We start from the raw sequence: 13,766 nt of genomic DNA, 5'->3' as shown, positions 1-13,766 counted from the left end.
AGTTCGTGAATTTGAGCCCCGAATCAGGCTCTCTGCTGTAGGCGCGGAGCCCGCTTTGGATCCTCTGCCCCCCTCTCTCTGTGCTTCTCCCCCACTGGCGCTTTCTCTCTCAAAAATAAACATTTAAAAAAAAATGTACTCACTGGAAGATTCTGTGGCCGAGGTTCAAGGTTAAGGATATATGCACTTTAATGGGGGGAAAGGTAACTGAAGCAAAGTATAGTTAACCTAATGAATGGATCACGAGTCTCCCTTACCCCTGCTGTTGTGTTTCTTTTTTTTTTTTTTTTGAAACATTTATTCATTATTGAGAGGGAGAGACTGAGCATGATCAGGGGAGGGGCAGAGAGTGGGGAGACACAGAATCCGAAGCAGGCTCCAGGCTCTGAGTGGTCATCACAGAGCCTGAGGCGGGGCTCGAACTCACCAACCAGGAGATCATGACCTGAGCCGAAGTCGGACGCCCAACCGACTGAGCCACCCAGGCGCCCCTGCTGTTGTGTTTCTTGAGCAGATCTGCCGTGTGTGTATTTGACCTGGGTACACCTCGAAGAGTCACTGCACCGTCCTCAGCATAGGCGAGTGGGGGGGTGGGGGGCAGGGTCTGCCTTTGAATGCTACTTACTCCTCAGGCCTTGCGCTTCTCCGTGTGTTTTGGTACAGCACGTAGCCGTGAGTTCGGGCAGCGGGAAGAGCGATCTGGAAAAGATGAGCAGCATCTTGGAAGCTGTGCCGCAGGTCAAGTTTATCTGCCTGGACGTGGCCAATGGGTACTCAGAACATTTTGTGGAATTCGTGAAGCTGGTGCGTGCCAGATTCCCAGAACACACTATCATGGTAGGTATGGCGGAGGGCTCTCCGGGTGGGGGAGCCGAGAGAGGCTTGCTCCGTGTGCGGGACGGGGGGGGGGGGGGGCTGTGTCGGTGCTTTCTTGTTGAGACGAGTGGAGAATCCTCACGAAGAGGCGGCGGCGATGGAAGGTCTGCAGACTGGCTCCCCATAAAAAGTAAAATCCTGGGGCGCCTGGGTGGCGCAGTCGGTTAAGCGTCCGACTTCAGCCAGGTCACGATCTCGCGGTCCGTGAGTTCGAGCCCCGCGTCAGGCTCTGGGCTGATGGCTCAGAGCCTGGGGCCTGTTTCCGATTCTGTGTCTCCCCCTCTTTCTGCCCCTCCCCCATTCATGCTCTGTCTCTCTCTGTCCCAAAAATAAATAAACGTTAAAAAAAAAAAAAGTAAAATCCAGATCAACGTTACAGGGTGTTGGCTTTTTATCTCTGCTAAATGTTATCAAATGTTTCTTACCGTGTGTGCCCCTTGAACAAAGGTCTTCCGTGACCCTCTTTACTCAAGGAGTTTATTTTTAAAAAATGAGAACAATGAGAGGTGCCTGAGCGGCTCAGTCGGTGAAGCGTCCGACTCTTGATTTTAGCTCAGCCCGTGATCTCGTGGTTCGTGAGCTCGAGCCCCGCATCAGGCTCCACACTAACAGTGCGGAGCCTGCTTAAGAGTCTCTCTCTACCCTTCCTTACTTGCGTGGGCATGCTCTCTCTTTCTCTAAATAACATTAAAAAAAAAAACAAAACAATGAAACTGGGGTTAGGTTGCAACCTTTTTTTTTTTTTTTTTTCAACGTTTATTTATTTTTGGGACAGAGACAGAGCATGAACGGGGGAGGGGCAGAGAGAGAGGGAGACACAGAATCAGAAACAGGCTCCAGGCTCTGAGCCATCAGCCCAGAGCCTGATGCGGGGCTCGAACTCACGGACCTGGCTGAAGTCGGACGCTTAACCGACTGCGCCACCCAGGCGCCCCATGGTTGCAACCTTTTTAGGTCATCTGTACCCCTCTCCTAATTTTTCAGTGGAAAATTCTACCAGAGCAATTGAAGTGCCTCATGGGAACAGTAGCCAGCCGGTTGGAGTTTTGCTTTGTCTACGACCCTTATTCTTGACTTTGGCTGTCTTTTGTGTCCCTTCCTAATTAGGAGCACCTTCGCTGGTCAGAAAGTGTGTTTGTGGTTGCCAACAAAGGTGGATTGACCGAAAAAGGGACCGGAGGCTCTTGAGTTAAAATTGGGCTTTTGGAAAATCTGTGTCGTAATTGTGTGTGTCTTTACTGTCTTAGGTAACATGACGATTACAGAGCGGCCACTAGGTAATTTCCCTGTGTCTCCGTTGTTTTAAACTCTGACTTTTATTTCTCCTCGTATCTCGGCATCGTAAGGAAGTTGGCACCCAGGAATTATTTCTGTTAGTGGAGTTAAATCTGTTAAGAATTGACAAGGATTTTTGAGTGTGTATTTTCATGCTTTCCAATTACAGGAGAAGAAAGAATCAAGAGTTGCCCCAAGGTCGATCAGCAGTACAGTAGGAGAAGTTGGGTGGGAGACTGAAAAATTCATTTTACCCTCCCTAATCGTGCTGCGGTGTCATTGCTTTCTTCCGTAACGGTAATACTGCTTATTGAATACCTAGTAGGTTTCAGAAAGTTCACATCTGTTCTTTCTCTTCTGTTAAGAGTGGGAACTGCTATCCCAGATGTATCCCAGATGAGGAATCTTAGGCTCTGATCTGCTCGTACACTTGGAGTTTTCACAAGGTCATACCAATGTGGAACAGCTAAGCTGGGGTTTGAAGCCGGGTCTGTTGGTGTCTAATATCTGGTGTCCTGAGGCTCTTCTGTGGTGACAGCCATCGGTGGTAACTTTTGCTCACGCAAGAGCGAGTAGAAGGCTGGACTCCCGGGACTGCGGAAGCCCCAGCCCTTCAGCTGAGACCTGGTAGCCCTAAACAGTATGGGGTATTAAATGTAGATCGTGTGAAACACTGCCCGCGTGGCCAGAGAAAGAGCGTGACAAATATGTCTTGAGGAGACCTTTGTTCATTCCTTGTGGAGAGAAGAAGATCGGGCATTCCTTAGGTTTCTGCTTTGAGGTGGTGGTGTGGTCTAGATCGTTCCAGATCTTTCCAGGTCACCTCCAGTGTGTCAGTTGTGCTGGGGGTAGAAGCGACTGATAAACCTGGGACGTCGTCCTTTACCTCCACTGGCAGGAGAGTTCCGAAGGGTCAGGCATGAGAAATGACACGGATTTAGTAAGGCGACTCAGTGGTTCCCCTTTCTTTCTCTTTAGTAATCCTTGCCTTGAATTGTGAAATATGACATACCTACAGAAAAGTGCTTAGAACCTGAGTGTTTCATAAATAGTCCTAGCCTAAGCAAGCCTTCCAGTGTACCTACGTCCAGAAGCCCCTACTCCCACCCAAGAGGGCTGTCCCCGCCCCCCCGGACTCTAGTGATCTCTTCCTTCCTTGCATGTCTCTGGTCTCACCACCACTGATCTCTTCTTAACACTGTTTAATCGTGCCTGGTTTTGCCCCTTGTGTAAGCGGTAACCCTGCCCGCATGGCTCTTGTGTCGTCTTTTGCTCCGTAGCATATGGAGACGCAGCCGCATGGTTTTATGGAAACGGCAGGGCAGGTATGCTGTTCCTGCTGGAACAAATCCGTAATTCTGTTTCCCACACGTCTCCCTTGCCCCTCCCCCTTGCTCTACTTTGCCGCCGGTTGTAACACCCTGAGAATCGCTAACTGAGTGCCCCTGGAGTTGGTGGGAGCTCAGCCACCCTGGGGAAGTCACCTCACCTTCTGAGTCTCATTTTCCGCACCGACAGAAAGGAGGTCAAGGATAATAACAGCCGGAGAATGACGGAGGGGGTCACACGGCGTGGGGTTCACACACAGTTGTTTGTCGGTTGTGAGGACCGTTGGGGGCATATGCCCTGAGCACTGAGGTGGACGTGGAAGGTTGATAGGGAAGAAAACGGAAGGTGGGATGGGAAGATTATTCGTTTTTGTTTTAAGAAGGCAGAGAAAACATGTGCCCCTTCTTTCAAAAGGATAAGTGATTGCAGAAATCAGTTGGGGGCTCCTGGGTGGCTCGGTCAGTTAAGTGTCCGACTTCGGCTCAGCTCACGATCTCAAGGTTCTTGAGTTTGAGCCCCATGTTGGGCTCTGTGTTGGTGGTTCAGAGCCTGGAGCCTCCTTCAGATTCTGTGTCTCCCTCTCTCTCTCTCTCTGCCCCTCCCCTGCCCGCACTCTGTCTCTGTCTCTCTCTCTCTCTCTCTGTCGAAAATAAATAAACATTAAAAAAATAAACAAATAAATCATTTGGAGCCCCAGAGCTTTCTATCCTGTGCTCCAGTGGGCTATGAGTTTTAGCTCACAGCTGGCCCTGCCGACAGCTGAGGCAAGCTGCCCGCTGTGGAGCTCAGGGAGCCCGTGTTCCAGGCCTCAGGGTTGCAGACAAGGGGACAGGGGCAGTGCAGGAGGAGGGAGGCTGCCAATACAAGGGAAGGGGCAGTGTCACCAGTACAGAGCCCCAGGGTTGCTATGGGGATGAGGCTGGGGCGGGGGGGGGGGGGGGGGAGAGACTGGCGCAGAGTTCCCACGGCCCTGTGGGCACCCACCACAAGCAAGTGCCCCTTTAGCATCTGCCGGTTGGCTCTGGGATGTGTTTTTATTCTTCTTGTTGGTTTCCCCAGCAATGAACGGGGGACGTTGGCAAGGTAGATGGTTATTTCTAAGGCCTTCTTTGCTTGCACTGACCCTTGAAATCTGCCATTCGTTTGGAAACCTCCAGGACTCTTAACACCCTTGGTTTGGGGAAGTGTAATTTCTCTCATGGCTTTTGGATGCATTACCATTTGTCCAAGGTTTTGGAACTGAAGGGTCTGTAATATGGATGCTGAGTGTCATGATCGCTCCAATGCGGTGAACAGAAGAGGTGCTCAGAAATGGTCTTGGTAGGGGTGCCTGGGTGGCTTGGTTGGTTAAGTGCCCGACTCTTGACTTCAGCTCAGGTCACGACACTTCATGAGAGCGAGCCCCGTGTCAGGCTTTGTGCTCACAGCACAGAGCCTGCTTGGGATTCTCTCTCCCTCTCTCTCTCTCTCTCTCTGCCCCTCCCCTGCTTGCACTCTCCCTCTCTCAAAATAAATAAATAAAGATTGGGAAAAAAAAAGAAAAGAAATGGTCTTGGTAGCAGCTGGCAGTTCAGGATGTGTGCATTCGGAGCAAGGGCTTATCTGTTGCTCCGTTTCCTGTGCGTTCCGGATTTATGTGCACACCCCTTTTCCTTGCCTTTCAGCTAAGGCACTCCCTGCCACTTGTAAGGAGGGAAAAAGCAGGGATTTTCAGAACACTTTGGCAGAGAAGGGTCCTGTAGAAGTGCTGGCTGTTAGGACGGTGTGGTAAGTCCTAGAGCCACTTATTTGCCTGGTGGCTTCCAGAGAGGAAAGAGAATGATGCCTACCGGGTGCTGTAGAAAAAGACACTGAGTGTGGATGAGACCCTGCTCTTGGAATCCTGTCAAATCTTGGAGCATAGTTACGAGCACCTGCTCTTACTGACGTGAAACTCCATTTCAGAGAGCTTAGGGAACTTTCTGAGGATCTCACAGCCAGCGCGAGGTGAGCCCGGGGTCCAGAGCCAAGCGGCCTGCCTCCGGGACCTGAGATCTTCCGGTTGTACCACACTGCCCGCCGGAAACCAAGCTCGCTGAAAAAATGCTTTTGTGCTGGTGCCTCTTTCTGACTTTGTCCGGAGGAGGTAGGTCTGTGACACCTGACCCGTTCAGAGTAGACCGGAGACCTAGCTGCACGCCCCGGGGCAATGCCACGTTAGCCACCGTTGACCAGTGCCCAGGTAGCCGTGGGCACAGCCTCCTGGTTTCTGTGCATGGCCAGTGGCCCAGTTACCTGTCTGCATTCTTGCGGTGGCACTCACGGTCACCTCCTGAGCTGTCCCTCTTCCCGAAGAGGCGGACACTCTTTAGAATTCCCTGCGGGTTGTCAGCCGTGGGCAGCCTTACTCGTTGAAGTACGAGAAGTGGTCATGGCTGACGGACCATAACCTCTCAGGCCGAGTTGCCTGGATGTCCTGTTTTCACCATCTTTCCGGAACTGTGGCGGAAGCCCACGCAGGGCCTCAGATCCAGGTGATGCCTGAGAGCCCCATAGCAAACTCAGTTTAATGTGCCGTGAAAGATGATTATTGCCTTGATAGCATCTCCTATTCCTGCTTCCACGGGTAGGTGTAGAGACACGTGCGAGTGCTTGGGAGAAGGTCCTGGCATCAGCATTCCATCACCTTCTATGGGAAGTTGGCAGGCCGTGGCTCCATGGGCCAAACCTGGCCTATGGCTCTTTGCAGGCCCCTGCCTTATCTCCTCCTAGAGAAAGGACTTTTCTTGGCAGAGGGCCTCAGAAGAGCCAGTCAAAACTGGGTAGAGAAGTTATTGTTTCATTTATTTCAAAAATTTTTTTTAACGTTTATTTTTGAGAGAGCGAGCACGAGAGTGGGGAGGGGCAGAGAGAAAGGGAGACCCAGAACCAGAAGCAGGTTCCAGGCTCCGAGCTGTCAGCACAGAGCCCGACGCGGGGCTCGAACTCACAAACCGTGAGATCGTGACCTGAGCCGAAGTCGGACGCTTAACCGATGGAGTCACCCAGGCGCCCCGAGAAGTTATTTTCTAGTAGGTACACACCTTCAGTTTGGGATGATGAAAAGTTGTAGGAACAGATGGTGGTGATGTCTGCACAGCAGTGTGAATGTATTCAGTGCCACTGAATTGTCTGCTTAAAAATAGCTAAAATTAAAAATAGCTAAAAACAGTATTTTAGGTTACGTACAGTTGACCACATTGAAGTCTTAAAAAGTAACAATATACAGAAACCATTCTTTTTTTTTTTTAATGTTATTTATTTTTGAGAGAGAGAGAGAGAGAGAGAAAGAGAGCGTGCATAGGGGAGGGGGAGAAAGAGAGAGTCCCAAACAGGCTTCGGGCTGTCAGTGCAGAGCCTGACACAGGGCTCGATTTCATGACTGTTGAGATCATGACCTGAGCGCAAGTCAAGAGTCGGACACTCAACCGACTGAGCCATCCAGGCACCCCAATACGGAAACCATTCTTTTTTTATTTTATTTTATTTTATTTTATTTTATTTTATTTTATTTTATTTTATTTTAATTTATTTTATTTTAATTTATTTTATTTTATTTTATTTGTTTATTTATTTATTTATTTATTTTAAGAAACCATTCTTTTTTTTTTTTAATTTTTTTTTTTTTTTAACGTTTATTTATTTTTTTGGGACAGAGAGAGACAGAGCATGAACGGGGGAGGGGCAGAGAGAGAGGGAGACACAGAATCAGAAACAGGCTCCAGGCTCTGAGCCATCAGCCCAGAGCCCGACGCGGGGCTCGAACTCACGGACCGCGAGATCGTGACCTGGCTGAAGTCGGACGCTTAACCGACTGCGCCACCCAGGCGCCCCAAGAAACCATTCTTAAGTGGAGGGACCAACATTTTACTGAGCACCAACTGAGAGCTGGGCTCTGTCTAGGAATTGAATAGAACTTTCTTTGTAAACCTTATCTTGACAGCACCAAGTGGGTGTGGTTAGTCCCGCTTCATAGCAGGATAAAGGGAGACTCAGAGTTACTTCTTAGTTACTTGGTAAGTGTGGGGCCCTAGTCTACCCCAGGTCTTTCTGAACTCATGCTGCCTTAGATCTCTGGGTCTGCAGGGAAGCTGGAAACATTAAGGCAAAACAGTCGTGGTTTGGGTTTTTGCCCGAGGACCTCTCTAATCTTGTTGCTTTTTGCAGGCTTTTCTCTGGGCCCCCATGCTTCTCCTTGACTCGGAGGGGCGGTGGTTGCTGGCAGAGCAGGGGTGGGGTCCTGGACGTGCTCAGCCTCCCTTAGGAGAGAGGTGCCTGGCGGCAATGGCCTGCCTGGTTTGGTGCCCCCTCCCCCGCCCTCCCCCTCCCCCCCCTGCCCCGGGAAGGTCCGGAACCTGTGCTTTGTCTCGAGTGCCAAGAGATGAGCATGTGCTGTGGATGCAGCCGTGTCCAGTCACACTATCTGTGGCATGTAGGTGGTGGGCTGGACCCTCGCTAATCACCCTGGCTGGCGCCACACCCCTGCATCATCCCCACATCACCCCTGAGTCACCCCCATGCACAGCTTCCTGGGCGGGGACTGTGGCCATTCCTGGGCTAGAGGGTGTCTCGTTGCCATTTTCATTTCTGATTTTGTCTTTCTCCTTTTCCCCTTGGTTTTGCCTTTCTTGGTTTCCAATTTGATGGGCCAGCTTTTGGCACCTGCAAGTGGAAACTCACCTGTCCTCCTTTTTTTTTTTAAGTTTATTTTTTTTCAGTATGTTTTTTATGGTTATTTATTTATTTTGAGAGGGTGAGCGTGAGCAGAAGAGGGGCAGAGAGAGAGAGAGAAAGAGAGAGAGAATCCCAAGGAGGCCCCATGCTGTTTGCGCAGAGCCCAATGTGGGGCTTGAACCCACAAACCATGAGATCATGACCTGAGCCAAAACCAAGGGTCAGATGCTTAACTGACTGAGCCACCCAGGGGCCCCTTGTTGATTTTAACAAAATTGAGATCTTACTATTTCCTTCTCTTCCCCCTAACGTTATACTGAAATTGGTTAAGCATTTTCCAATGCCATCTAAGCAACCTTAAAAACATCACGTAGGTGGGAAAACACCAGGTTGTTGAACTATTCCCATTTTGGGTAGTAGATTCGCAGTTTTGTACTGTTACAAATAAATAATATACATCCTTGTCGTTAAATCTTTGACGTCAGCTATGATTACTCCCTTGGGAGAGAATTTTGGGAGTACACTTACTAGATCAGAGGATGTATGTAGTTCTGCATTTGTTCCATATGGACAATTGCTTTCCGGGAAAACTTGTACTAAAGTAGACATTGCACCAGCAGAGAAAGATGATATCTGTTTCCTCCTTAGTATTTAATGTTTTATAGTCGTTGATATTTTAAGGGAAAGGTAGTACCTCGCTGGCGTCTGAATCTAAATTGGATTCTTTGTGAGAGTGAACACTTTCCCTGTGTTTATTGGCCACTTTAATGTATTTATTTATTTATTTATTTATTTATTTATTTATTTATTTATTTTATAAATAATGTCCTTTGGCAGTTCTTCTGTGAGCTGTTAGCATTTTTTTTTTTTTTTTTTAAGATTTGGGAGAGCTTTTATAATGTTAGTTCACCCTTTGTCATGCATACAGGTATTATTTTTCTCTGCTGTGTTATTTGCCTCTCAGTTTTGTCGATTGTATGAAATGTGTGTGTTTGTAGGCACACATGTATCTTTCACTTTTATGCTTGTTACAGGTATTCAAGGCATTCTAAATCTGGGAGGATTCCACTTACAATTTAACTCTTAAATCCGTCGGAAGCTGGTTTTGGGGACAAGCGTGAACATTAATCTATATCTTGTTTCCAGAAGATCCCTTTCCCCAGTTCTGTCTGTGGAGACCTGGTTCTGTCCCTCAGTGACGTGCAATGCCCCCCCCCCCCCTTATTGTACCTGGTATTCTCAGTGCTCTGGTCCTGTTTCTGGAGCATCCAGCGTTTTCCATTGTCAGATGTTTTGGATTAAAGCAGCTTTGAGCCTTCCTCATTAACCTTTCCAAGATATTTTATACAGAGTTAAAAGTCACTCTGTCTAGGTTAAAAAAAGAAAACCTGCTCCCCCCCCCCACTGCCGGGAATGAATTCACTGAAAAGACACTGGGGCTTCAAAGCAAAAAAAAAAAAAAAAAAAAAAAAAGAGTAACATGAGTGGGGATGCATTTCCCAAAATAAGACTTTGTACAGTTGTGAAAATTCAGTCAGGCATCTTGCCAAGTATCCTGTGTACCAGCTGAAGAATCCGCAGGGCAGTGAGTCGTAATGAAAAGGGCTATTTTCGTGCTCCCAGGCTCCTGCGGTGAAAGAACTTGTACAATGTCCAAACCAGATGCATCTTTCTGGTTTTTAGCTTCCGCCGCGTCCTGGTGTGCATGTTTATTCTGGGGGCCGCGGCCTCATGTGAAGTCGGAGCATGCTCCAGGCCTGTGGTCGCTAAAGTCTCATCTGCCCTTTCATATCGGGGTGGGAAGCACCGGCCTTGGGGCGGACCCCCAGGCGTTTTCCCATCCGTGAGCTGGTGAGACGATTGCGGGGTTTCCTAAGCCTGAGCCCCTAGAGTTCCTTAAGGTCCTTGAGGGGTTTTTATAGTCTCCAAAACATGTTATTCCCAACAGCAAATATTATGATCATCTGAAAGAGCCTTTCCTTGCTTATTTTATGCATTTGGGTTCTCCGTGAGATTTTGTTTTGTCCACCCTGGGCACGTTCAGAAGCTCTGACCTGGGTCATCTCGGGTCTTTTGTGGTTCTAACGTGACAGCTTGTGTACCTTCTCCTGCTGTTAGCAAACCCAAATGTGGTATGAGGTGTTGAGAGTCTGTGTTCCTAGTCATCAGAGAAGGGAACCAGGGGAACATCCCTTCCCGCCGACTTGAGATTTCATCTAGAATCAGGAATTGAGTCCGTTGTTTCCCCTCCCCCCCTCTTTTGGGCCCCAGGCGGCGTTGTGGCTTCAGGGCATGCGCCGCTGTGTGTCCAGGTACGGGCTTCTTCATTCGCGCATCTTTGTATCACAAGGAGTAGCTTGTGACTGCGGGCTGTGTGCTTTTCTGTCTCAGGCCGGGAACGTGGTGACAGGGGAGATGGTGGAAGAGCTTATTCTTTCTGGAGCAGACATAATCAAAGTGGGCGTCGGACCAGGTAAGGCTTGCTGGGAAGGCCAGCAGAGGCTGTGTGCAGGGCACTGGGATGGGGGGCTTGGGGACACTGGAGATGGCCAGAAGGGAGCCCGTGGGTGACCCCGCCACAAGGGTGAAGCACATGGCTTCTGGAAGTATCCCACCACTTTTGGAAGTTGAGCTTCCAGAAGGTCTTGTAGGAAATGTCACTGGGCTGCCACCGGGGAACGTCCCGAAGGAGCCGGGATGTGGGTTGAACGCGAGGTCCTGGTTTCAGAGCGTTAAGGCGGAAGAAGAGGATGCAGATTTCGTTAATGATCCTATATTCCTTGAGGAGGAAGGTGAGGGGGTGAAGAATCGTGGGGACGGTTAATGGGCATGAACGCCTCCAGTTTATATGAAGGTCTGAGGGACCCCAGACATTGCACATAGTAGGCATGCAGCTCTGAGGCCACATTTGAACTTGACCCATGGCCCGGTCAGTTACTACTCCCGGCTCCTCACCTGATACATAATGCATTTTGGATTTTGCCCATATTCTCTTAGGCATTTTCTCCTAGAACCACCCATTGGCATCTTGAGTGGAGGAACAAGGCAGAGCCTTTCTGTCCTTCTATTGGGTGGCGCCATTTTCTCTTGGGGCCAGTTGGTGTTCACCTTCCCCTTTGGCTATGCGTGAACACGAACTTCCATGTTTTCATATTCTTCCTTGCACATGCATTCCTAAACAAACACTAACATTGAAGAGAAGGAAAGAACATATACATTTTCAGCTGGGAATAAAAAATAGCAAAGATTTTTTTTTTTTTAAATATCACCCATTCAAACAAACACTACCCAAAAAGGAAACAAACCATAAAGCAATGCGAGAAGAGTGTGGGAACTCACAGAAGACATCGTTGGGTTGTGACTTGGCACAGTTACAGACTTGCGGGAACGGGATGTGTATGAAGGGTCTTGTAGGCTCATCAAAGTACTTGAGTGTTTAACGTACAGGGAAATGGTCAACATTGGGCTTTTGATGGTGCCACACAAGCCAATTAATAACGTCTTCTGAGCAAGAGGAAAGCACCTTTGGTCTTTACTGAGTGTTGGTCATTGAAAAGTCAAAGAGAGGATAAGACCCAGTTCTTACTTATAAGGAGCTCCCCGCTTAGGATGTCATTGACTGGGCTAATAATAGAATTGGTTCCCAGTAGCCCAGGGCACTCACCAGTCACCTGCTTAATCAGAAATACGTATTCCCGGATGTGTGCTAGCCGCCATTGTGCTGGGCAGGTGCTGTCCAGGATATGAAGGTGTGTGAGAAGTCTACTCGGCTCTCAAAGAGCCTTTTTTGATGTAATCTTGAGCGTTCAGCTGCACTTGTTTCCTTCATGCACATCCTCTGTGTATACATGCTGTTTCCCCAGAAGATTTATTGTCTTTCCGTTATCCCTGTGTGGGCCGCCCTCCCCGCCCTCCCCGCCCTCCCAGCCCTGGCAGGGCTGTCTATAAAAGCAGAAAGGACTCTCTGAACAGAGTAGGGAGCTTTTCCAGAATGGCTTCTTTAAATTCGTTGCAGATGATTGTTCAATTTCATGAATTCTTTAGCGTAAAAACACTGGGTTTTCTCTAAGTGAATGACAGCATTAACAATGAGCACCCTGGCCCTGTACCTGGGAGGAGAAACATGTATCCAGCTTCTCCTTTTGACCTGAGCATTAATCAAGACCATTCCCATGCCTTGTTTGACGGCCATTTCCAAGAAAGGTGATCGGCCTACCCTCTGTAGGTCTCTCACATGGGCAGAGCTCTGGGCCCCTGCAGCACGTCCCTGCCTTCCCGCAAGGATCTAGCAGTGGAGTGGGAGAGAAGGCGAGAAGCCAGTTATGAAGCAGAAATTATGAAATGAATTCTGCCTTGCACAATGCAGGGCTGGTAGCTGGGGCAGCGTGTGCCTGGTGGGGAGAAGAGCTCACTGGCTTTGGGATTGCGGCAGCACCTGTTGTAAGGATAGACGTCAAGAGATGTGTTCTGCCCTGCGGCTGGATGGGTGCAGGAGGAAAGGGGGATCCCCCGCGCCTCTGGCTTTCTTGCTGAATCCAGTCCTGGAAGTATAAACACAGTTCTCTGTCTGATCCTGTCCTTGAGGATGCCGGGAGAGATTTGGGGGGGGGGGGCGGTGCATGAAAGGACTGGTGGTGGTGGAGAGTCAGGACAGGAGGAAGGCGTTCTAGGCACCTTGTCCCCAAGCGTGACGGCAGTGGAGTTCAAGCCCCGTTGACTGAGCTGTGAAGCATGCGGGTGACTCATCTATCTGAAGTTCACGCATTCTCTCGGCGACTATTTATAGCCCCCTTGCTATGTACAAGGCTCTGTTCTCAGCGCTGGATCTGCAACAATGAATATCCATGGAGCTTACCATCCAGCAGAGAAAACAGATCCCCTGCATTCTTACACAAATAATTCTTTAAATGCTTCTTTTGAAGCGAGTGCTGTGTCAGAACAACAACTCCCCTGAGGTGGTGACATTTAAGATGAAGCCTGAAAGATGAGAAGGGCTGGCAGGACCGGGGGCTTGGTTCACAGGGAGTGCTGGACAGAGAGAACATCGTGTACAGAGGATCCCCGAGGTGGGGAGAAACTCGTTCTGCCGGAGGAGCTGGAAGGCCGGCGTGGCCGGCGTGTGGGGAACAGGAGGGACGGAGAGGTGGCAGGGGAAGGCGGCAGGTGGACATTCGGGAGTTCAGTCCGGGTGATCTTGGGGTGTAGGGGGTGCTAAGTTGTTGGGAGGGAGGGAATGGACTTGAGCAGGGGTACGTGTGCTTGAGATGGTGGTGCTCTTCGCATGACTCGGCCTGGACATAGCTGGATAATACCCGGCTGACCGGTCAGCCAGGACTGGGGTTGACGGTGGGAAAGGCAGAGGGCAGAGGTCAAAGGGGGCAGAGGGCTTCAGGAGGCTTCCTGACACGGAAGCGGACCCCACAGCCCAGGCTGGACGGGGGCTCTGGAGAGGGTGGGCCATCGCGAAGCCCAAGAGGCCGGGGCCGGTCGACAGACCTGGGTGGGAGAGGGTGCAGGAATGGGGTGGGTGCGGCTCCCTCTTCTCCAGGGCTGCCTGCTAGCCCCGCGGGCCCCGTGGCATCCCCATTGCAACC

General features: G+C 49.8%; 1 protein-coding gene across 1 annotated transcript in view; it reads left to right on the top strand.

Annotated features, from left to right (window-relative positions):
- The window catches only part of GMPR (guanosine monophosphate reductase), a 44,740-nt gene that overhangs the window by 13,973 nt on the left and 17,001 nt on the right, over nucleotides 1-13,766 (top strand). The window contains exons 4-5 of the mRNA XM_086706213.1: nucleotides 664-837; nucleotides 10,564-10,645. Coding sequence (XP_086562339.1) covers nucleotides 664-837; nucleotides 10,564-10,645 — 256 coding nt within the window. The remainder of the gene's footprint in view (nucleotides 1-663; nucleotides 838-10,563; nucleotides 10,646-13,766) is intronic.

Source organism: Puma concolor, chromosome B2, assembly GCF_028749965.1.
Source record: "Puma concolor isolate L17-30 chromosome B2, mPumCon1.1.hap2, whole genome shotgun sequence".
In the NCBI taxonomy this organism is placed as follows: Eukaryota; Metazoa; Chordata; class Mammalia; order Carnivora; family Felidae; genus Puma; species Puma concolor.
The sequence above is the reverse complement of the archived record's forward strand: the minus strand, read 5'-3'. Positions and strand labels throughout refer to the sequence as shown.